Raw genomic sequence first — 26,563 nt, 5'->3', positions numbered from 1 at the left:
TTAGTCGAGCAAATCGACCCCGGGACTTATTCTTTTGTAAGCCCAGTACTTATTCTATCGGTCTCTTTTTGCCGAACCGCTAAGTGACGGGGACGTAAACACACCAGCATCGATTGTCAAGCAATGCTAGGGGGACAAATACAGACATACAAACATAGACACACACACACACATATATATATATACATATATACGACAGGCTTCTTTCAGTTTCCGTCTACCAAATCCACTCACAAGGCATTGGTCGGCCCGGGGCTATAGCAGAAGACACTTGCCCAAGATGCCACACAGTGGGACTGAACCCGGAACCATGTGGTTGGTTAGCAAGCTACTTACCACACAGCCACTCCTGATTATTATTATTATTATTATTATTATTATTATTATCATTATCATTATTATTAGATAATACAGAGTGCAATGCGATTGCAATAGATGTTTTATTGGTTGAATGATATTTCAACAGCTAGCCTGTATTGTCGAGTTCAAAATGAAAAGTGATACACAGAAATTCAAAATTATAGAAATTCAAATCTAAAATGTGAACGAGGCAACCAGTGTTCCACCATTGATGCAATAACATCATCAGTTCTCAATTTTCAAGTTTACAACTGGTAAAAAGAAAAAGAAGGAAAGAGAAAGAAGTAAAGAAAAGAAAAAAGAAAAGGAAATTCTCCTGTCATTTTATTCATCCTTCCAGGGTGTGATATTAATAACTCACAAATATATTTCTCCTTGTGCATTTTGAAGACTGAAAATGTAGCAGATTCAGAATATTTTCTGAGAATATGTACTCTCAAGTCTTTTTCAAAATTACAGCCGTTTGATGTAAAATGTTCGGCAAGTTCTATCAAACCACTGTTGTTGTGCCTGATGTCATACCTGTGCCCATTCAATGCCTTCCATCTAATTTTCTCTGTAGGCTATTGAGATTTGTGTTACAAAGTAAGACAATGAAGTTTGAACAAAAATTTTACCACCAGACAAGGGGTTGCACCATGGGTACCCCATAGCAGTTAATTTCACTAATGTCTTCATGACAAAATTCGAGATACAGTTACTGAAGACATTCAAATCCCTACATGGTCATGAACCAATACTCTGGTTACGGTTCATTGATGACGTCTTTTTTGTCTGGGAACATCAATACATGGCCTTTGGGTGCCTGTAGTCCACTCTGTTACAAACATTTAAACTGGGTCTCCAGTTCAAGTCTAAACAACTCCATAGCTTCATGTCCAGCTTCCAACTATAACCCATAGACAAGGTTTCTTCATTCCTTTCTCCAACCCACCCATCTGTCTTAGAGGTCTTGCAAATATTAGCATGGCTATTATCCTTCATCCACTAATTAAGCCATGAAGATTTGTTTTAAAATTTGGATTAAGAAAACACTGCAAGAGAGCAAAGTCAAATGCTTCAACCGACCTCTAAGTGAGAAGTGTCACCTATCACAACTAAACCTCCAAGTGTGTGGTATTATCAGTCTGCCACTAATATCTCATCAGCTTCCATAGTACCCCAATTCTACTCCCCATTCACTCACCTGCATGACTTCGGAGGCAGCCTGACAGAAGCTCTGTTGCCACTCATTGGCCTCCAGTGGTGTAGCAGCAGCAATGTACCAGTAATCACCGTTGGTCAACATAATCTCTATGGTGTTCTCTCTGTCGCTGTCAGTGGCTCGTCGACATCCAGTACAGTCCTCAATGCCCATGTTGATGAAAGCTGAAGGTTTACTATCTGTCTTGTTGTTATACATACAAAGTGCTCCATCCCTGAAAAATAACAACACTTCTGAAATATATTCCTTGTGAATGTGCAGGTGGCAAGTGAAGAAACACCGTTTCGACCCTGTGCTTGAGGAGATCCACTGAGTCAAGTACACCAACATCAAAATCAATGGAAACTGCAGTTGTGTTCCCTGTTCCGGTGGCACGTAAAAAGCACCATCTGAACGTGGCCGATGCCAGCGCCGCCTAGACTGCCTCCCATGCCGGTGGGACGTAAAAAGCACCATCCGAATCGTGGCCAATGCCAGCGCCACCTTGAATGGCTTCCATGCCGGCACGTAAAAAGCACCATCCAAAGTGTGGCCGATGCCAGCGCCACCTTCACTGGCTTCCGTGCCGGTGGCACATAAAATGCACCAATCCAATCATGGCCGTTGCCAGCCTCGCCTGGCACCTGTGCAGGTGGCACGTAAAAAGCACCCACTACACTCTCGGAGTGGTTGGCATTAGGAAGGGCATCCAGCTGTAGAAACACTGCCAGATCAGACTGGAGCCTGGTGCAGCCTTCTGGCTTCCCAGATCCCCGGTCGAACCATCCAACCCATACTAGCATGGAGAACGAACGTTAAACAATGATGATGATGATGATAATGATGATGATGATGAAATCTTTGGATATCTACCTATTTATGAAAGGTCACCAGAAATTATCTTTCTGCTTTCTGTGAAATTATACCTGACTATCTTTTATTTGTACTTATATTTTCATTAGCTCAAATGCTGCTTCTTATAGCCAACTGCTGCTTACTTGGATTACAACTACCGTGGTGTGACACTGGATTTTAGGCATCTGATGTGGTTTGAGCTCTAATCTGTGCTTATCTATTTATCTACACCTTTTGACATATTAATAATCAAATTATTGTATACAGTGCTCAGGTGCACCACAACTTGTCAGAAAGTGCGTATAAAGTGTATGCAGTAATGTACAAATGTCTGGAAAGCGAACAATGTATGAGTCAGATACATGCTTGTGTGTGTATGGAGGGGAGGAAATCAGGTGTAGTGTTGGCGAATCTCAGGAAGCATGGAAGTTTTGAAGGATGCAGTGCTCCGACAACTAACAATTGATGCCGGCAGTTTGTTCCATGCTTCAGCAACTCTCAGCGTGAAAAAATGTTTCCCAAAGTCATGGGAGCTGTGCTGTTTTCTGACTTTGTAAATATGTCCACGGGTGTTAGACGGGTGGAGTTTGAAAAGGTGCTCAGAGTTATTGTTTGTAAAATGGTTGATAATTTTATGGGTGTCTGCCAAGTCAGCTGCCAGACGTCAGAGTCTCTTACTCTTCATGTGTGTATGTGTGTGTGTGTGTGTGTGTAACAGATTGGTTTTACATCAAACAGGGTGTCCACCAGGGCTGCATCCTTTCTCCAAACCTCTTTAATATATATCCTGAGGTAATAATGAGATGTCTTGTATGGTTTCACCGAAAGCATCAAAATTAATGGTAAGGTCATCAAAAATCTGAGTTATGCAGATGATGTAGTTCTCATAGCCAGCAGCATGCAAGAACTTCACGATTTAGTTAATAGAGTAAAGAATGCAAGAACTCAAGTTGGGTCTCATCTGAACCCCACCACCCCAAAAAATAGTGTGTGTGTGTGTGTGTGTGCGCGCACGCATGCACACGTGATATACTATGAGAAAGTTTTAAAAAAAGGCAGAGTCAACTTACTTGAGTACGAAATAACCTGGTTTCCACATGAACCCCCTAAAGTAGTCATGGTAACGATGGAGAAGGTATCCCTCCTTGTAGGTCCACTCCCCTTGGTTGCAGCTCAACTGAGCATCTTCCCAGTGTATCAGCTGGTAACTGTGAAGTTCAACATCATACATCTGAAAATACATATATTTTGACATTTTAGCTCAAAAAACTAAAACCATAACTCATTGAAAGTAGCTGAAACTGCTGAAAATTATTTGAAAGTAGCCATTGGAGCTGCAACTACTCATCAAACTAGGAAGTCATGGCTGGAATGCTTTTGATCCAGGGTTTACTGGATCAAGGCTGCTTGGAGCTAAATACCAACAGAAAGGAGCCACAAATTGGATAATGTGATCCTAGATATACCATGTCTGATTAAACCATAGGATAGTCTTAGCTGGAACCCACTTATAAATATATCATAAATATTTTGGATCAGGAGAGAGCTGGGCTTAAACAATAGCAACAAAGAAAAACACATTATATTAATGTAGTCCTAGATACACCATATCTAAGTAACAGATAGAAAGATCGTTGCTGGAACATATTTGATCACAAGTCTGTAAGACCTGAGCAACCTTTGACTAAACAACTGTAACGACATACACTATCATACCATACGTTAGATCAGTGCTTTTCAACCTTTTTGCTGGAGCGGAACCCCAAGGAAACATTCCACTGGCTCGAGGAACCCTTGTGCAATAATTTAATAGTCTTATGCACACATATCTGCACAGGAGACTTAAAAATTACTGCCGACTTTAGCAGCTTTGTAACTTCTTGCAGAACCTCTGGACTGTACTGGCGGAACCCTATGGTTCCGCAGAACCCTGGTTGAAAACCACTGCATTAGATAATGCACCCTTAAATACACAATCATCATTATCATCATCATTTTATGCCTATTTTCCATGCCGGCATGGGTTGGACGGTTTGATAGGAGCTGGCTAGGCATGGGCCTGCACCAGACTTCTGTATCTGTTTTTGCACGGTTTTTATAGCTGGATGCCCTTTCTAATGTCGACCACCCAGCAGAGTGGACTGTATGCTTTTTACAAGGCACAAGCAAGGATAGTTTAAGCATGGTTTTTATAGCTGGATGCCCTTCCTAATGTCAACCACCCGGCAGAGTGGACAGTGTGCTTTTCACGTGGCACAAGCAAGGATAGTTTAAGCATGGTTTTTATAGTTGGATGCCCTTCCAAATGCCAACCACCCGGCAGAGTGGACAGAGTGCTTTTTACGTGGCACAAGCAAGGATAATTTAAGCATGGTTTTTATAGTTGGATGCCCTTCCAAATGCCAACCACTTTACAGTGTGGACTGAATGTTTTTTTTTTGGATAGCATCAGTACTGGCAGGGTCACAATATTTAAATAAAAGACTGAATGGTCATGGATGGAATGCCTTTGATAATAGGTCTGCTGGATCCAAGACTGATCTAGAACAAAACTGAACAAAAACAACTGTAGCTGTTCCAGATACATTATAGCAAGAACATTTTTGATTGTTGGTCTGCAGGATGAGAGCCAAGCTGAGTGGTGCTAATTGATAATACCAAACACTAAGAAATTAGTAAAAAAGACTAAAGCGGAAGATGACTTACAGAAGACTTAGTCTCTTGGGAAATGTATTTCTTCATTGCTATCTGCTGAGAAGTGGCATCTGTGAGAACACTCAGTTTTGGGATGTTAAAGAAACTGGTTTCCATGGCATGAGATAAACAATTAATTATTGACCTGGATGGAAGGAAAAAACAAAAAGAGATAAGAGAGAAGAGAAAATTACTTTATTCACAGAAATTATTTTATTGATCATTGAAATTACAGCAGAACAACTGGGGCTGTTTTTAGTAGTGTGCCCCTGTGGAATTTATATACATGTGTGTGTGCTAGTGTTTCTATGTATGCATATACAGAGACAGCATTAGTTTTTCTGAGGACACTTCTTTCAAGTGCTTTAGCTTTCTTCTAACTTACTTTTCTACTTTATTTTTCGCTGATCTCAAAAGAAAAATTAAGGGCAAGTTAGACAAAAATTATATTAGTCACTTCAATGAAGAGTGTAATAGACATGTGTGGGTGGTGTGTATGTGAGCGTGTATTGAAAGAACTGTACTATCAATTCCTCTCATTTAATGAAGATATGCTCTATACATCATCATCATCATCATCATTTAGCATCCGCTTTCCATGCTAGCATGGGTTGGACGGTTCAACTGGGGTCTGTGAAGCCAGAAGGCTGCATCAGGCCCAGTCTGATCTGGCAGTGTTTCTACGGCTTGATGCCCTTCCTAATGCCAACCAGTCCGTGAGTGTAGTGGGTGCTTTTTACGTGCCACCCACACAGGTGCCAGACGGAGCTGGCAAACAGCCATGGACGGTTGGTGCTTTTTACGTGCCACTGGCATGGGGGCCAGGCAAGGCTGGCAAACGGCCACAGACGGATGGTGCTTTTTACGTGCCACTGGCACGGGGGCCAGACGAGGCTGGCAACGGCCACGATTGGATGGTGCTTTTTACGTGCCACCGGCACGGGGGCCAGGCAAGGCTGGCAACGGCCACGATGTACTGAGTAATTGTTCTTCTAGAGATAGTAATACCTAGTATTATATAAGGCTGTTACTGGAACAAAGTCTGGCTCCAGCATGATAGAGAATCACCAGACTAAGGTCAACCTTTAATATCCTCAACATAATTCACCATGTGTCCCTGTCCTGAGAGGAAGGTCTAAAGGGACTTGGAAGAGTACAAAGAAGTCATGGGAACATACATGGTTTTGAAGAAAACATCAGAAACATCAGGGAGCTAATCAATTACATCGACTTCAGTATGATTTCATCGATTCTGAAAGGATGAAAGGCATAATCAACCTCGGCAGAATTTGAACTCAGAACATAAAGACAGACAAAATGCCAATAAGCATTTTATCTGGTAAGCTAACCATTCTGCCAGTTTGCTGCTTTAATAATAATAATAATAATCCTTTCTACTATAGACACAAGGCCTAAAATTTTGGGGGAGGGGACATCGATCCCAGTATTTCACTGGGAATTAATTTATCGACCCTCAAAGGATGAAAGGCAAAGTCGACCTCGGCAGAATTTGAGCTGAGAACTAAGCAAATTGCCCAGCATGCTAACGATTGCGCCAGCTTGTCACCTAAATAATATGTGCCTGGTGTACCCTTATCAGACAGGTAGTCATGATGGGTATACTGGGCTTCGTATATTTTACCCCAGTGTCTCTTTGATGGCATGCAGTGCTCTCTCACTCAATAATAATAATTGTTTCAAATTTTGGCACAAGGCCAGCAATTTTTAGTAATATTGTTAAACACATGAAACCTTACCTGGATACTTCTTCATCCCCTGTGGTCAGCCAGAATTTACGTCTTCGGTTGGCACATACAATATTAATTACTTGACTATTAACACTCAGCTGCAATAATGGAATAAAAGAATGGCAGAATGAGAGTTTGGTAATGACAGCTGTAACACAATATCATTATCGTTAAAGAGAATTTAAACATCATCACCTCACTACAGAACACAGTGATAACGGTTTGTGGTACTCACAGAAATATAATCCAATTCATGGAAGGGAATACTAGATTCTTTAATAAACTTCTGGTCACCAGTGTTTTGTTTGAGTAAATATATACTTTGAGCTGTTATTACAACAAAAACATGGGTTGTCTGCCCTTCATTCTGACCTTCACGAGTGACAAACATCTGTAGAAGAGAAAGTGGAGAGCAAGAGATAGGTTAAGGGGGTTAAACAAATAATATTGATAATTATTATTATTATCATTATTATTATTGTTATTATTATTACTAGCAAATCTACATATCTACAATGGAGGCATAACATGAGGGAGGGAAATCATAACAACAGTATTTATTGAAAAATATATAAATGGATTTTAATATCAACTAGCACTATGACCCGGTGTTGCCGGGTCATAGGGCTAGTGCATGCATATACAGCTGCGTGCGTGCACACATACACGCAAGTACTGTCCAAATCTCCGACCAATCACATACAGCTAGCTGGCATTCAATTGGCGTGTCAAGTTTCAGGAATTTTGATTGGATTTTGGATAGAAAATTCACAGCCATCACAATCATTTATTTCTTAATAAAACTTATGTCGTAATTAAGGGGAGAAATAAGTTGTATTATTTCCCTTCGCTTCTTTTATTAGGAGTTATCTCCCCTTAGTTTTTAATTACTTTTCGTGCGCCCATAAATCGAATAATTACTTTCAATGTTCATTAAATGATCATAGATTTTCACATTTTTTTTCTCTAAAAACCTGCCTGATTACCTCCTTCGTAATCCCACAAAACATTGTGACCATTGGTCCAACTGTTTGACCGTCAGGAGGGTATAGTATGATCATTATTATTATTGGAATATGAAAACTGTAAAGGTTGTGCCTTTGACATTGTCCCCCATGTCTTGGGCCCACAGAAGTTCAAGACATGGAGGATAATATCAAAGGACAAGATGCAACATACACAAAAAAAAAATTATATGAATTCAAACCTTAAGGAATTTTTCGTTTTCTTCAAATATTTCCAGCATCAGGTAAAGTAGAATGTGATTATCTATCCTGAAATGAAGAAATGTATATGAAAAGGAAAATTAGAGACGGTTTAATTATTTATATTATTACTTCTGACTAAGCACAATCTCAAATTTTTCATTAAAACACATGACAACCCTTGCTATTCCACAAATTTTATCAATAGGCGTATGATTGGCTGTGTGGTAAGTAGCTTGCTTACCAACCACATGGTTCCGGGTTCAGTCTCACTGCGTGGCATCTTGGGCAAGTGTCTTCTGCTATAGCCCCGGGCCGACCAATGCCTTGTGAGTGGATTTGGTAGACGGAAACTGAAAGAAGCCTGTCGTATATATGTGTGTGTATATATATATATATATATATATATATATATATATATATGTATGTGTGTGTATATGGTTAAGTGTCTGTGTTCATCCCCCTAGCATTGCTTGACAACCGATGCTGGTGTGTTTACGTCCCCGTCACTTAGCGGTTCGGCAAAAGAGACCGATAGAATAAGTACTGGGCTTACAAAGAATAAGTCCCGGAGTCGATTTGCTCGACTAAAGGCGGTGCTCCAGCATGGCCGCAGTCAAATGACTGAAACAAGTAAAAGAGTAATTATATATCATGTGTCTCCCAGATACCATATTTATTCCAAACCCCTTATGTATCCCAGGTTTTTTTTCAGAAAAGCACCATATAGGCGCAGGAGTGGCTGTGTGGTAAGTAGCTTGCTTACCAACCACATGGTTCCGGGTTCAGTCCCACTGCGTGGCATCTTGGGCAAGTGTCTTCTGCTATAGCCCCGGGACGACCAATACCTTGTGAGTGGATTTGGTAGACGGAAACTGAAAGAAGCCTGTCGAATATATATATATATGTATGTGTGTGTGTTTGTGTGTCTGTGTTTGTCCCCCTAGCATTGCTTGACAACCGATGCTGGTGTGTTTACATCCCCGTCACTTAGCAGTTCAGCAAAAGAGACCGATAGAATAAGTACTGGGCTTACAAAGAATAAGTCCCGGGGTCGATTTGCTCGACTAAAGGCGGTGCTCCAGGATGGCCGCAGTCAATTGACTGAAACAAGTAAAAGAGTAAAAGAGTAATTATATATCATGTGTCTCCCAGATACCATATTTATTCCAAATACCTTATGTATCCCAGGTTTTTTTCAGAAAAGCACCATATACCTTCATGCATAAGACATAATTTAAAGAGTGGGTATCAAGAAGGACATCCAGCAACTGTAAGACACTGTCTCAAAGTGTTCCATCCAACCCATGCCGGTAAGGAAAAGTAAATGTTAAATTGATGATGAAATTATGGTAATAAAGCATAAGTTCAGTTTAAAAGATAATTGGGAAAAAGAATTAATAGAAATTAGTGCCAGGAATGTGGATTGCAGGATCTGAAAACAGTTTGTAAAGGGACAAAACTATATACCTATTTCTTTATTACCCACAAGGGGCTAAACACAGAGGGGACAAACAAGGACAGACATAGGTATCAAGTCGATTACATCGACCCCAGTGCGTAACTGGTACTTAATTCATCGACCCCAAAAGGATGAAAGGCTAAGTCGACCTCGGCGGAATTTGAACTCAGAACGTAACGGCAGACGAAATACCGCTAAGCATTTCACCCGGCGTGCTAACGATTCTACCACAAACTATATACCACAAGGCCTTATTAACGGATGGTAATCCATTGATTCTGCCATGGATTTCACAGCAGTTGTGTTTAGCCACAGGCCAGCCGTTGAATGAGTAGCTGTGACAATCATGAGTTGGTTCAATACATGGTATATCTAGAACTACATTATACACTGCTTTGTTCTTTAGACAATAGGTTACAATTTCAAGATTTAGCTGTTATTTTCAGTAAGTAAAACAACTAAGGATCTTTCAATGGTTCCTAATGGCAACAGTAATTGTTACAGGTGAGTATGTATCTCTTCTTATAGCTGGCCCCTCTGTAATAGTTGGAATATTTTCTGATAATCTTGCTATTACCTCTGTTTGTAACAAAAATCTCCGAGTGAAAAGCAGATTATATGACACGTGTGTATGAACAGTAATGCTACACAGTAGTGAGATATGAGCCTTAGATGAAGAGGACATACAAAGACTAGAAAGTTGTGCAATGTCAGTGTGTGTGTATACAACAAAGTGCAAATATGTCAAGAGAAAAATGGGGCAAAAGATGGATCAGATATAGTGCACAAGAGAGAAAACTGTGCTGCCATGGTCATGGGATGTATGTGGATGGAGATGGCCATATACAGAAGTGACATTAAAGAGACTGGAACTTGAGGAAAAGAAAGACAGAGAAAGACATGGGAGAAGGTAGTGAGAGTTAATCTCAAGATGTTGAGCCTCATGAAGGAGATGACAAAGGTTCAGGATGATTAGCAATTCACTGTGTTTGAGAAGACCCATCTGTCGCAGTGAAAGTGAAGTCCTAAACACATTATGTTTATGTCTACCCACTGAACCCAGCCCCTGCACCCAATCTCTTCCTGTAAAACCCTTTTTTTACCTCTCATCTTCCTTACACTTCATCACCCTTCTTAGTACAGCACTATTCAGTTGCCGTAATCATATGAGAGCAGAATTGCACATATTTCATTATTCTTTGCTATTGAAAGACAGAAACGGGAGAAAAAGAGAGAGGGGAGAGAGGGGGAGAAATGAAAGAGAAAGCAAGAAAAGAGGGAGAAAGAGGTGAAGAGAGAGGTGAGAAATGAGAGAGTAAGGAGGAATAAAATGCTGCTGCACTTACATGACTTGTCCAGGGTCAGGCTGTAGAGTGTTATCCTGCAAGCTATCAGCATCATGTCTGGGATACATCTTACGAAGATGGACATCTTCGTCAACCGGGAATATATCACTGAACACCTGTTTGCGACATGGCACTGAGCTAGAGTGTCTGTCGGCAGAATCAGTCTTACAATAAATGTCCTCCTCTTCATCTTCGACAGAGGGCTTCTGTGCGCTGTTTGTGACAATCAGGTCACAAGATGAAGCCCTCGTCTTGTCTTCACACGAAGAAGAGCAGTCAGCATTGTAACCACCCAAGGAGGTCACTTCAGCCACATCGACACAGCCCTCAGTCGAACCCTCACTCTCCTCCACCTCTTCTGCTTCAGAACTGTCTTTGTTCTCTTTAGTATCCTCGTCACCGTCTTTCGGTAACTGATCACTGATAACAGTTTCTGACGGAGACGAGTCAGTTAATATCTCCTCTTTTTTATCTACAATATCAACAGGTTTGCCATTTAAGATGACGGAGCTAATTAACTGATCCCCCTTCTTTTCCTCACACGATGTCTTATTGTCCAAAATCACATCGTTCTGTTTCTCTGACTTCTTTTGATTGTTGACAACGGCTTTCTTTTGAAGAACCTTATTGTTCTTCACTGCTTTTGAGTAAGAGTTTGAAAGGGTGTCTTTCTCAGGCACACTGAGCATCGGATTACTTTTAGATACTGGAGTTGGTTTTGTTGTAATTACACTTATGTTTCTTGGTGTTGTTCTTAGTGATGTTGCTGCTGTTATTGTTGCTGCTCTCGTTCTGTTTGTTGTTGTTGCATTTGTTTTCACCAAAGTGGCGTTATCAGTGTTCGCTAAGTGATTCTTACCGATGGCGTCCTTCTTCATGCGTGGCTGTTCCCGTTTCTTCCGCTTCAACACCTTCGACTTCACATGGATCACCTCAAGGTTGTTCTCCCCGTCTACATGGCTATTTGGCAACACATTCTCAATGCGTCGGAATCGGCAGTCTTCTGTGTTTGAGCTAATACTCGAAAGAGACATACTGTCAGACATGGTCAGACTCCCTCTACTCTGCCGATGAGACGTACTGCTGTCAACTCCACAATAATAACCTGAATCTAGTGAGCCGACGTGATAGAGTTTTGGCAGGTGAAAGCTGTTGTTCAGACTACCGTTGTCACTGTTAACACTGCCGCAGTCACTATCAGTGGCGGTGACGGTTGACTCAATCATTGAACTGGAAATCTGCAAAGAAAGAGAAAGAGAGAAAGAAAGAGAGGATGATGAAACAATAACTAAACATGTGTGTGTGTATGTATGTATGTATATGTATGTATATATATGTATGTATATATATATACATATATATATACACACACACATATATATATATATACACATATATATATAATGAACAATTAAATTACACCATCTAATTTTTATATATATATAATATTTTGTGAAAATTGGTTTAGTATTTCTAAATTGATTTTTTCCCTGTAAGTTAGGAATGATATTCCCTCAAATGATGATATATATATATATATATATATATATATAATGAACAATTAAATTACACCATCTAATTTATATATATATATATTATATTTTGTGAAATTTGATTTAGTATTTCTAAATTGAATTTTTCCCAGTAAATTAGGAATAATATTCCCTCAAATAATTATTATATATATATTATAGATTAGTAACAGGATTGATTAGAATCTAGATGCCTCATCAATGCTTATACATGTTTAAAATTTTACCCAAGGATGGTGGATTTACGCTATGATGTAATCTATGAACATATCAATAAAATTATACCAAAACAGCTGCAGTAAATTTTAAACACCATTTGTTATTTCTTTTTATATAATACTAGCATTACCCATGGAAATTCCATGGTTATTTTGAAAATTGTATGATGAAATTGTATATTTTCCTGAAACATTTCCTTCTTGAGATGTAAAAATCTACATGGAGACTGTACTGAAGCAGCAATCAATCAACAAATCAATCAATCTATCTCTCAACCAACCAACCAACCAACCTACCTACCTATGTGTCCCCAAAGTCCATCCCCTCCTCACCGTGGTGGGGACGCTGGCAACGAGTAGTGTCAGAGCTATGCCGTCGGGAACTTCAGTTCCTGGTAGGGCCACCCAAGGCGGATTGGCCTGACACCGAGTGGTATTAGGGCCACAACCCGGCAGACGGGGCTCTGGTGAAAATCCTCAGAGTGTCTGTTTCGGCAACCGGCGGCTCCTCGGTTGTTCTGTCCCTGCGTCTGCGGACAATCTGCGGCAAACAGGATGTCTCTAAATGCGGGATTGTTGGGGACCTCTTGTGAAATCCACAATTCTTCCATGAATTCTCAATGGCGAATGAGATGCCCCGAGGGTGGTGGAAGAAGCCGACTCAACCCGCCCCCAGGGTGAATGTCGCTACAAGTACAAGTAAGTACTACCTACCTACCTATCTACCTACATACCCACCCACACACCTACCCACCTACCTACCGACCAACTTAAATAATATGAAAATGAAACCCATGTAATGGTGAATAAATAACATCAAAGACCTTCCAATTTCCTTTTTTTGTTAATACAATAGCTCTGAAAATGATATTTCCATAATTCTCAATTTCAATCATCATCATCATCATCATCATCATCATCGTTTAGCGTCCGTTTTCCATGCTAGCATGGGTTGGACGGTTCGACTGGGGGTCTGTGAAGCCGGAAGGCTTCATCAGGCCTAGTCTGATATGGCAGTGTTTCTACGGCTGGATGCGCCCTTCCTAACGCCAACCACTCCGTGAGTGTAGTGGGTGCTTTTTATGTGCCACCGGCACAGGTGCCAGACAGAGCTGGCAAACGGCCACGAACGGATGGTGCTTTTTATGTGCCACCGGCACGGGGGCCAGGCGAGGCTGGCAACGGACACGAACGGATGGTGCTTTTATTTTAAACTAGCATAGAGCAACAACTGGGAGTATATATTAGATTGTAATAATGGAATGAGCAGATGTGCTTCACATATATACAAATCAAAAATCAAAACTATTCATGCAGAAATTTCATCAATGGAATTATTCAAAAACTTGTGTAAAATGAAATTGTTAGTAAAAAAACTTGGTTATGGAGATAACTTATAGAAAGAAAATGAATATGAATTATCTTATACAAAACTAAGGATTATCTCCTAATAAGCTATACTAGAGTATCTTATAAAAAAACAGGCATGGAGTATCTTATAAGAACAGAGACCCCCAAGAGGAATTTTGTAAAGCCTATGGAGTGGAGGAGGAGTTCAAAATTTGTGTGTATATATCTGTGTGTGAGTGTGTGAGTGCACACACGTGCGCATTTTAAGAGAGAGCTCATCAAATATTCTTGAGCACCACCTTGGCTCACCAGGTTCCAGACCAATGCATCTACTATATTCTCCTTCTTCAAGGCGGCGAGCTGGCAGAAACGTTAGCACGCCGGGCGAAATGCGTAGCCGTATTTTGTCTGCCGTTACGTTCTGAGTTCAAATTCCGCCGAGGTCGACTTTGCCTTTCATCCTTTCGGGGTCGATAAATTAAGTACCAGTTATGCACTGGGGTCGATGTAATTGACTAAATCTGTCCTTGTTTGTCCCCTCTGTGTTTAGCCCCTTGTGGGCAGTAAAGAAATAGATATTTCATCTGCCATTACGTTCCGAGTTCAAATTCCACCGAGGTCGACTTTGCCTTTCATCCTTTCGGGGACGATAAATTAAGTACCAGTTACGCACTGGGGTCGATGTAATCGACTTAATCCATTTGTCTGTCCTTGTTTGTCCCCTCTGTGTTTAGCCCCTCATGGGTAGTAAAGAAATATATATTCTCCTTCTTATAGGACCTTTATATGAAACAGTCATGGGATATCTTATAATAAATATGAGTCATATTTCACTTTATATGAAAGAAAAAATTTTTAAACTAAACAAACAAAAACAGTACAGTTAGATGAGGGGCACGAAGCACTGCAAAGCACAAGGACCGGGTGATAAAGTTATTCACTGAACGCCACTGACAAGCCATTATCAGAAACTGAGCAGCAATAGTAAAGCAAGGAGAAAGGATTTAGAAACTGAGGCCAAACTGAAACAATCGTATAAAGAATGAGGAAACAGGTTATGTGACATTGAAAAATCCCTGTTTACCTGAGTTAAATGGTTTGGCCTAGATGAAACTTCAAAACAATTAGACTGGGGTAAATATATACAGGGGTTCCATATACGATATCCCTGTTAGGTATCAGCTTATGAGGAGAATTTTAAGCTAAGGTGTAACCTATAAAAAGAAATAAACAGTAAAGTAACTTTTTAAAAGTTGTCAAGGAATAATCTATCAAACTCAGAAATTAGAGTCAAGACATGAAACAACTTCGGTGGTTCCATGTTATTCAAGACTTCAACAATGGTGAAATCAGTACGTCTTCATGGAGCTGCCAGCATCCATCCACATCACATGGCCTAACCAGCACAGTCTTCTCTCTCTTGCACACAGCAACAAATTCCTCTTATGCCTAACTTCTCTCTCAGAACACTAGCACTTTGTCAAACATGTACACTTACGTAAAAGAGTAAAAGAATGTGTGTGTGTGTGTGTGTGTGTGTGTGTGTGCGTATGCTAACAGAATAGTTGTGGTAGTGCAGGGAAGGCGGCGAGCTGGCAGAAACGTTAGCACACCGGGCGAAATGCTTAGCGGTATTTCGTCTGCCGTTACGTTGTGAGTTCAAATTCCGCCGAGGTTGACTTTGCCGTTCATCCTTTCGGGGTCGATAAATTAAGTACCAGTTACGCACTGGGGTCGATGTAATCGACTTAATACCTATGTCTGTCCTTGTTTGTCCCCTCTAAGTTTAGCCCCTTGTGGGTAATAAAGAAATAGGTAGTGCAGGGAAATTTCAGATTACAACTGAGTCTGATAACATTTTAGCCTTTTGTTTTCTATGCTTTCCCCCCCCCCTCATCTTTTCAATCTCTTTTTTTTTTACTAAGATTATGGATCTATCTTATATCATTAAGAACTCTGTGCTATGAAACTACAGGGTTTATCAATCCTCACTTTGATAACTTACACCTATGTGGATTGGCTTAAAAAGTTCTTAGGTTGACCGAGATACTCTCATGGAATGGGACCAAATGGGGTTAATTTTTCAACACAGTCCCCCTTGCAGTTCACACACTTTTCTTCCATTGTAGTTGCAGTGCTCGCATCCTTATTGAAGAAGCCATCATGCTGTTGATCAAAAAAGTCAGCAACAGCAGATATGATGTCATCAACACTGTGATATTGGTTCCCAGTCGAGTGTTTTTTTCATGTTGGGGAGCAAATGATAATCAGATGATGCCAAATCAGGAGAACTGGGAGGGGGGATCAACCAGTTCAAAGCCACAGTCATCCACAGCAGCTATTCAAATGAAGGACTTATGTGCTGGAGTATTGTCCTATTGAAACAAGACCCATTTCATTAGTTTTCCAGGATGTTTGGTCACAATAGTCTTTCGTAACTGCCTCAGCAAGTTGGCACAGTACTCCTCATTGATGGTATGGCACTTTTGAAGATGGTCAATAAACACAATACCTTCTGCATCTCAAAAGACTGAGGCCATCAACTTTTTCAGCAAATGAAATTACCTTGGCCTTCTTTTCAGCAGGTGAGGAGGGATGTTCCCATTGCATGGATTGTCTCTTTACATCTCTCTCAAAGTGATGAAGCCAACACTCATCCTGAGTTGGGAAATATTCAAGGAAACCAGTTGGGTCTGCCTCAAACAATGTCACATTTTCCCATAATGCGATCAACCTGGTGATCAGGTGTCAGAAGACGTGGGACCCACTGAGCAGAAACCTTTGTCATACCAAGTTCATAGTGCAGAAATATTATCAGCTCTCTCACAGAATATGCTTACAGCATTGGCTATCTGATTTATGTGGTGGTGTGGTGATGATGGTGGTGTGGTGATGATGGTGGTCGTGAGGGTTACTTACAGCAGAGAGGCTGTTCCTGGAGGCAAAGCTTTCCATACTGCAAAGTGACACTTTGTCTTCATCTTCTGCTGAAGCTGCATCAGACTGTGGTTTACTTTTAGGAGGCGAGGCATTCAAATCCAAATATGGAAGGTCCTACAGACAGAAAAAACGAGAAGGAAAGAAAATGATGAGTTTATAATATGTAATTGAAAAAGAAAAATCAAGTTAATTGTTGGCTTTTCACACAGGATCAATGCTAGAAATTACAGAGAAATAAGCATATCTGGTTAACTTAGCAGACTCGACCGATCAGGATATGAATTCATCATCATCATTTAACATCTGTGTTCCATGCTAGTTCTTTGATGAAATGGCAAGTGAGTTGGCCTCACATAAGATAGATGAACTGGTTTTGGGTATGAGTGATTTTAATGGACATGTTGGGAAATGGATCCAGGGCTTTGAGGGTGTGCATGGGGAAATGGAATTGGGAGAAGAAACATGGAGTTTTGCAATAAGAAAGAGTTGTGTGTGGTGAACATGTGGTTTAGGAAAACAGAGAAAAGGGAAGGTGACTTTCAGTGCAGGAGGTAGTGCGACAGAGATTGATTTCATACTGGCTGGCATGGAAAACAGAAAGTATCTGAGAGATGTGAAGACAACATCAAAGAAATTGCAGCACAGGTTGGTGGTTGCTGACTTGGATAAGAAGAAAGTTTAAAAGAGTGTGAGAAAAGAAGCAGTTGAGAAGAGAAAGGTGAGGAAACTGAAGGAAGAAGAAACAAGAGCGAAGTTTGAGAAGAAAGTTGGGGAGTTGGGAAGCATTGATGCACTGGATTTGTGGAAGTCTTTTAATGAAGGGATACTAAAGGCATGTGACAAAGTGTGTGGAAGGACAAAAGGTAAGGGAGATGTAGAAGTGGTAGAAATGCTTCCTGTCTGTGGTATGTAAATTCTAATAGGAGTTCATATTTTGTCATCACAAATGGAGAGTGTGGAAACATAGATTCTATGTGCTGTTCATTCAAAGGGGTCTTGTGGTGTCAATGAAAATTTGAGAATGAATTGGTAGTAATAAGTGGATAGAGAGGGGAGAAGAGATGTGTATGTTAACATAGAGAGATCAAAGGAAAATGTGAGAAAAGAAGAAGGAAAGAAAGGGGAAGAGAAAATGAAAACAAGAGAAAGTGAAAAACAGTGTAAGAAAGTGAAAAAAGGAGTGTTAGTTGGTGGTCAAGATATCATGAGGGAGGATACATACACACACACACACACATACACACATACATACACACACATACATTCACGCATACATATACATACAAATATATATGCAACACACACACCCATAAATACATGCATATATGCATACACATGTGCATATGTATATATATATGTATGTATGTATGTATGTATGTATGTATGCATGCATGCATGCATGCATGTATTTGCATATATATGTATGTATAAACATATATATACATAGTCTGTTTATTTTCTCTTATTCCTTTCTGTTGAAGAACGTAGACTCGAAATGTAAAAGACTTTTTTTCTATTTTCCCGAGCATCAAACTAATACACTTGCTTGTTGTTCATACACCTGTTTTCGTCTTTTGTTTTTCTATAAATTTCAACTATGTCCCATCTTGTATTTATTAATATATATATAACAATTAAGGATAACTTCTTAATAAGGAATCTTAACAAGAAATTATCAGGTAGTTAGCGTGAAAAACCTCATAAGAGAAAAATTCAAAAATAATTTTTTTCTTTTGAACATATTAATTTATATTATATAGAGGGCATTATTACACATAAATGCCTCACACTGAGGCATTTATGTGTAATAATGCCCTCTATATAATATATATATATATATATACATAAGTATTAACAAAGAGAATGGAGTGAGCAACATGTTTTATTGTATAATAATTGCTTCATTGACATTGTACCTAAAGTTCATTGCTGAAATATTACTATATAATATGTGAAATACATTCTACCTGTATTATGTCACCCATACTGGCACGTGACAATTCTTCAACTACATCAACAAACTAGGAGAGAGAGAGAGGGGGGGGGAGAGTGTGTGTGTGTGTGTGTGTGTGTGTGTGTACTCACACACATTTACATGTCCGTATGTGCATATACAAAGTGTAGATGAAAGGAGATTGGTGTTTTTACTTACATATTCCAGTTGAAATGATGCAAAATCCAGACCAGATGTTAAAGTAACCAGAACATTCATTCTCTACAATGACAGAAAGATGAAAACAGATAACAGTTACTGATAAGGAGAAAAAGCAGAAGGGGGTGGAGAACTAATTTAGCCATGCTTTGAGGTAACCATGACAAAATGTAAGTCAGCTCAAGTTACTGATGATTAAGTACCAAAGCAGCACCAGTTAACTATCTGTTGACAAAGTACCAGCAAGGTATTCATATACTAATCATATACAAATTCAACACTTAAAGTACCAGCATATACTAATATACTAATCATATACAAATTCAACACTTAAAGTACCAGCATATACTATTATACTAATCATATACAAATTCAACACTTAAAGTACTAGCATATACTAATATACTAATATACTAATCATACACAAATTCAACACTTAAAGTACTAGCATATACTAATATACTAATCATATACAAATTCAATACTTAAAGTACCAGCATGTACTAATATACTAATCATACACAAATTCAACACTTAAAGTACTAGCATATACTAATATACTAATCATATACAAATTCAACACTTAAAGTACTAGCATATACTAATACTAATCATACACAAATTCAACACTTAAAGTACTAGCATATACTAAATACTAATCATACACAAATTCAACACTTAATGTACTAGCATATACTAATATACTAATCATACACAAATTCAACACTTAAACTACTAGCATATACTAATATACTAATCATATACAAATTCAACACTTAAAGTACTAGCATATACTAATATACTAATCATATACAAATTCAACACTTAAAGTACTAGCAAGGTATTCATATACTAATCATATACAAAATCAACACTTAAGGTACCTACCTGTTGATCAAGTACCAAAGCTTCCCGTACATAGTATTTCTTGACAACACTAGTATTTTCTAAGAAACATCTCATGTAACTTTCCAATAAATTCTCATTTAATGCAAGGAATAGCCAGGCACGACCTGTATAAAACAAATAGGAATTTTAGTAACACATTAGAAATCCATAGGGTTTAAAGAAATTAACTTCCTTAAATCCCTTTTAATAATACAGAGAACATAAATCTAAAAAAAAACCTGACCTATTTGAGTAAAAAAAAAACTGAAAAGAAGCATTTCTCAAATTTGAAACTTAGATTTTTAACTCTCTTGGTACAAAATTGCATGAGACTATTTCTTCTTCTTTCACATAAAATCTTTTTGATTTAAAATGTTCATATTAACCCTTTCATTACTGTATTTATTTTGAGATGCTCTGTGTTTCTTTCAGTTATTTTAAATATAACAAAGAATTTAGTAAAATAATTTAATTATCATTAAGCTAGTGTTAGGAACATAACTTGCGACTAAGGTTTGGTGGTATATTTTAATGAAAAACTTATGAAAACAAGACATTTGTACTACAGAGCCAGAGCCGGTTTTGGCCAGGTTGGTAACAAAAGGGTTAAAATCGTTCCTCATAAAAACCTGTTCAGTTATGTTCTAAACATGGGCTTTTTCCCTTCTGCTTTTCTGATTAGGTCTGAAGAAAAGGGTTGTGCCCATATCCTTCACAGGCTCTCTTAGACTGAAGTAAGGGACCGTGTCCTTGGTCAGTACAGGCCTTTAAGGACAGGAAGAAGGAGCTGATCATTACAAGTTCTCTAAGACCTGTGAGGTCAATGCTATTGATATTTGTTTTGAACAACAATAAGCCAAATGTTTTGAGCAAAACATAAGAGAGTAATCAAAGGCTTTAATAATGATAAAGGTAATTATCTCATTAAATCCCTCCATAATTAAAACTGAAACAGAAATTTGAAATGACAAAGGAATAAAACAATTACGTTATGAACTTATAATAAATCCTCTCGCCCATAGGAAAATAGGCATAAAGCAGTTTTTAGAAAACATCTTTTACAGAATAATTTTTGTTAAAGTGGCTGTGTGGTAAGTAGCTTGCTAACCAACCACATGGTCCCAGGTTCAGTCCCACTGCGTGGCACCTTGGGCAAGTGTCTTCTACCAAAGCCTTGGGCTGACCAATGCCTTGTGAGTGGATTTGGTAGATGGAAACTGAAAGAAGCTCGTCATATATATGTATATGTATATATATATGTGTGTGTATGTTTGTCCCCCTAGCATTGCCTGACAACCGATGCAGGTGTGTTTACGTCCCCGTCACTTAGCGGTTCGGCAAAAGAGACCGATGGAATAAGTACTGGGCTTACAAAGAATAAGTCCCGGGGTTGATTTGCTCGACTAAAGGCGGTGCTCCAGCATGGCCACAGTCAAATGACTAAAACAAGTAAAAAGAGTAAAAAAAAGAGTAAAGAGAGTTAAAGACATTACACCCTTTCTCTGGAAAGTTAATCCCACCCAGAGAGGAAGTTATACACCAAAACCTAACTTATTTAGTATCCAGCTACCTTTATTAGGTTGAGCACTTACCTCGGCCTAAATCTGTGGTTATTCTCTGTAGATGTTTTATCTCTTTCACAGCTTCCTTCCGTGTAAATTCAGTGACCAGCTTCCAATAGCCATGAGTAATATGGCGTAACCTAAGGAGTATAAGAAAGTATATTATTATAATGTAATTATTCTTACTTGTGTGTATAGGTGTATGCATGGCTGTGTGGTTAATAAGTTCACTCTGCAACCAGGTGATTCCATTTGCAATGTCACTGAGTGGAACCCTGACCAAATGCCTTCTCTCATAAACTCAGGTTCATCGGTGCCTTATGTGTGAAATTTGGAAGACAGAAACTGTTTGCTGTCATCATCATCATCATCATTGTTTAACGTCCGTTTTCCATGCTGGCATGGGTTGGACGGTTCAACTGGGGTCTGGGAAGCCAGAAGGCTGCGCCAGGCCCAGTCTGATCTGGCAGTGTTTCTACAGCTGGATGCCCTTCCTAACGCCAACCACTCAGTGAGTGTAGTGGGTGCTTTTTACGTGCCACCTGCACAGGTGCCAGACGAGGCTGGCAAACGGCCACGATTGGATGGTGCTTTTTACGTGCCACCAGCACGGGGGCCAGACAAGGCTGGCAATGGCCACAATCGGATGGAGCTTTTTACGTGCCACCTGCACAAGTGCCAGACGAGGCTGGCAAACGGCCACGATTGGATGGTGCTTTTTACGTGCCACCAGAACGGGGGCCAGACGAGGCTGGCAACGGCCACAATCGGATGGTGCTTTTTACGTGCCACCGGCACATATATTTCATCTTCATCATCACCTAACATCTATTTTCCATACTGGCATGGGTTAGACAGTTAATTAGGAGCTAACAAGCCAGAAGATTGTGCCAAGCTTCACTGTCTGCTTTGGCATGGTTTCTACGACAGGATACCCTTCATAACATTGACGTTAGGAAATATAGGTGCAGGCATGGATGGGTGGTTAAGAGGTTCACTTTTCATCCATATGGTGTCAGGCTCAGTCCCAACATGCAACACCTTGGGCAAGTGTTTTCTACTATAGCCCTGACCTAACCAGGGCCTTGTCAGTGAGTTTGGTAACCTCTCAAAAAAGCTGTTCTTCACTCCTGCTCCAGAGCGTCGGCTGCGGGGTCACTCCAAAAAGCTCTATCTGCGACGATTTCATCTCAATCGAAGGAGAGGGGCTTTCTCCGTCCGGGTTGCGGATCCGTGGAATAAGCTGCCGGACGAGATAGTGAAGATGCCGACGACCACTCGGTTCAAAGTCTCTCTTGACCAGAAATGGCCTGAACTCTTTGCATGAACACCATGTCCCCCTACATGGCCTTGCTTTTTGCTTTTTGAGCCAAAAAATTAAATTAACTTAACTTAACGTAACTAATCTGTAACAGTGGGAAATATGTCATGTGTGCATGAATACATATGTACATTCATGCATGCATATACATGCATATACATACATGCATATACATGCATATACATACATGCATATACATGCATGCATATATACATACATACACATGTAACAGTGGGAAATATACATATAGACATACATGCATACATATAATGGGGTGACAAAAAGAAAGCAAAATTTTGCAATATTATTTTATTAATACAGACAAACCTCTGTATTTGGCTTTTGTTGACATAGGGAAAGCCTTTGACAGGGTTTCCGATCCCTTCTCTGGTGGTCAATGAGGAAACTAGGAATAGATGTGAGTGTTTGGTAAGAGCTGTACAACCCATGTACAGGGATCCTGTCAGTAAAGTGAGGGTTGCCAATGAATATAGTGATGAATTTAGAGTACAATAGGGGTTCACCAGGGATAAATCCTCAGCCCCACCTGTTCATCATTGTCCTCAAGGCAATAATAGAGGAATTTAAAACGGGCTGCCCCTAAGAGCTGCTATATCCTGGTGACCTTGTTCTTATAGCTGAATCACTACCAGAACTAGCAAAGAAGTTGCAGGTGTGGAAGCAAGGTCTAGAATCGAAGGGCCTTAGAGTTACCCTAGCAAAAATTAAAGTCTTAGTAAGAGAGTAGAAAATCACAAATCCCATCAGGTAGATGGCCTTGCTCGATCTGTGGAAAAGGTGTAGACAAAAACTCCATAAGATGTACCTGGTGCTAGCTATGGACACACAAGAGGTGCAGCAATATTAGAGGGAGGTTAACTAAATTATCAACAGATTGACATCTTCCAAATATGGTAGGAGTGTTTGTCATTCTAAAATTGCTTTTATTGCTGGTGTCACTAGAAAAACATTTTCTGCTATTGTTCATAGTGGCTCTTTCAGACATGCCCTCTGTTGTACAGTCAGCCACTCCCACCAACTATGCTGATAATACAACAGTACCTCAGGGTGTCAAGGAACCTGATGACATACTAAAACTGCAAAATGACCCACATGCAATATACAAATGGGGAGATGAAAATAACATGCAATTCAATGCTGATAAGTTTCAAGCACTCCACTATCAGCCCACAGACTACAATTGGTAACGGCAGAAAACCATGTGAAAACAGACATAGGAGCTTGATGCAGCCCTTTTTTAGCTCGTCAGATTTTGTCAAAGCATCTAGCTTACACCAGCATTGGAAAACTGATGTTTAACCCTTTAGTATTTAAACCGGCCATATCTGGCCAAAATATTTAATCTGTTTTATGTTCAAACTGACCAGATCCAGGCCCTCACACCTACCCTACAATGTTATTCTACATTAAGTAATTACACCATAAGATCTTGAAGATATGAGAAAATGCATGATTAATTCAAATCAGTGGGAATCAATAAGCATTATGTTTGATTGAATAATCTGAACGCTAAAGGGTTAATGATGATGATAATGATGACAGAAGTGATTTAGATTTAAATGAAAATATGACTTACCCATGGAGAAATGCATGATCAAGATGTTCACATAACCGATGACAATGCCATGTGTTGTTAGTCAACACTACCTCAGATTCCCCAGTGCATAACTGGTATTCATGGATCTGAAAAATAAAGCAAGCAAATTGATTAAACAAAATATTCAATGAAATTCTTTGACTTGTTTCAGTCATTTAACTGCGGCCATGCTGGAGCGCTGCCTTTAGTTGAACAAATTGACCCCAGGACTTATTCTTTGTAAGCCTAGCACTTGTTCTATCGGCATCTTTTGCTGAACCGCTAAGTTACACGTAAACACACCAGCATCAGTTATCAAGCGATTGTGGTGGGACAAACACAGACACACAAACACTCACAAACACATGTAAATATATATACGACAGGCTTCTTTCAGTTTCCATCAACTAAATCCACTCACAAGGCTTTGGTCAGCCCAAGGCTATAGCAGAAGACACTCGCCCTAGGTGCCACGCAGTGGGACTGAACCCAGAACTATGTGGTTGGTGGAGATGGTGATGATGATGTGGGGGGGGGGAAGATTTGGTGCAGAACATTGCTAATTTTTTCTTATCTGCTTCCCCTCTGGCTAAATAAATCTGTCTCCTAGCTTCCCTTCTGGCAGTCTGATACAATTCCCTGCTACCACCGTTCTTCCAGTCCTTCCAAGCCTGTTTCTTTTCTCTAATAGCCTTGTCAACCACATTGTTCCACCACCACGTTACCTTGGGCCGAGAGGGGACTTTCCACCATCCACAGATCTGGTCAGTGGCTCTCAGCAGGTTGTCCCGTAGAAACCTCCAGTTGTCTTCCACATCATGTGATGCTATATCCCCTTCTATTTCATCAAAGGCTTCGAGTAATACGTCTCTAAATCTCTGTCCATTTGCAGGATCTTTAAGCTTCCAGACCCTTCTCCTCCATGCTGGTCGTCTTCTGGGCATCCATTTAGCCCTGATCCTGAAGTCGCTAACTACTAGTCTATGTTGAGCGGTACATTCTTCGCCTGGGAGGTTTTGGCATTTATAAGCAGCCATCTTTCCCTTCTTCCTGATGAGGATGTAGTCAATTTGGCTAGTGTGTCTACCAGAACAGTAGGTGACTAGGTGACTGGCAGGTTTCCTGAAGTTGGTATGCTTCTTTTGGCTATCTCCACGCAAATACTCGGCCGGTGGTCGGGAATAAGGTAAAGGATGACTCGTCCGACAAAATAACATTCTTCCACTACTCTAGGGACCAATTCTGTAGGTTTTTACTCTACCCTAAATGCTTTGCAACGCTTGTTTTTGAAATCAGTGGTTTTCTGATTGCAGCCTTCTTGTGATCCTTTCTAACAATTCATGTAAGAGTCCAAAGGTCCCTATCTGAAAGTTTTCATTTTCTTCCAGAGTTTTTTGTTTCGACAAGGAGGTTTTTCCCTCTTTTTCTAAGGTTGTCATTACTTTCAAGACAGTACTTCTTGATATACCAAACATTTCAGCTGTTTTCGTTACGCTAGCACCTGCCATACAAGCACCAAAAATTTTACCTCTTTGAAGGTCTGATAGATCTGTCCCTTTAAAGAATTTTAATTACCTTTTTTCTGATGGTATTTTAAAAGAAACAGCAATTTTAGCAAAACATATTAAGCAACACTAATAATGAATAAAAAAAAACGTAAAAATAAACAAGCTTTTGACGGTTTTATAGATATTTCAAAATTATGATGTTATGTTGCTAGATGTTCCCATTATTTTGTCCAACCCCTGTATATATACAACATATACACACATGAATATATATATATATATTATATATATATATATATACATACATACATATATGCACACATATATATACATATATATATATATATAATATATATATATATATATATATATTTCGCTTTGGATTTGGTTTGCAAGATTCTTTATGTGAGTTCATATGTTGAAGCATATGCTGTTGTTTATGGGGAGAGCCATTCTATTTTAGTGCCTTATAATTTAACACACTCACGGGTAAAATTTCCACTCATTTTCTTCTTTATTTTTCTAAAATCTTCATTGCAACCCTTTCAATAGTTTTGACTCTCAAAACTATTGAAAGGGTTGCAAGATGCAACGAAGATTTTAGAAAAATAAAGAAAGAAATGAGGGGAAATTTTACCAGTG

General features: G+C 39.5%; 1 protein-coding gene across 1 annotated transcript in view; it reads right to left on the bottom strand.

The window, feature by feature from the left end:
• Positions 1-26,563, bottom strand: part of LOC115224459 (pleckstrin homology domain-containing family M member 2) — a 63,806-nt gene that overhangs the window by 5,025 nt on the left and 32,218 nt on the right. Inside the window, exons 2-13 of the mRNA XM_029795361.2 lie at positions 24,414-24,520; positions 21,526-21,635; positions 19,934-20,058; positions 19,046-19,108; positions 16,873-17,007; positions 10,854-12,091; positions 8,048-8,114; positions 7,076-7,231; positions 6,850-6,938; positions 5,105-5,237; positions 3,469-3,629; positions 1,547-1,778 (exon numbers count right to left, since the gene is read on the bottom strand). Coding sequence (XP_029651221.1) covers positions 1,547-1,778; positions 3,469-3,629; positions 5,105-5,237; positions 6,850-6,938; positions 7,076-7,231; positions 8,048-8,114; positions 10,854-12,091; positions 16,873-17,007; positions 19,046-19,108; positions 19,934-20,058; positions 21,526-21,635; positions 24,414-24,520 — 2,616 coding nt within the window. The remainder of the gene's footprint in view (positions 1-1,546; positions 1,779-3,468; positions 3,630-5,104; positions 5,238-6,849; positions 6,939-7,075; positions 7,232-8,047; positions 8,115-10,853; positions 12,092-16,872; positions 17,008-19,045; positions 19,109-19,933; positions 20,059-21,525; positions 21,636-24,413; positions 24,521-26,563) is intronic.

This window comes from Octopus sinensis, linkage group LG25 (genome assembly GCF_006345805.1).
Source record: "Octopus sinensis linkage group LG25, ASM634580v1, whole genome shotgun sequence".
Taxonomy (NCBI): Eukaryota; Metazoa; Mollusca; class Cephalopoda; order Octopoda; family Octopodidae; genus Octopus; species Octopus sinensis.
Note: the sequence above shows the minus strand (reverse complement) of the source record. Positions and strands in the feature narration are given on the sequence as shown.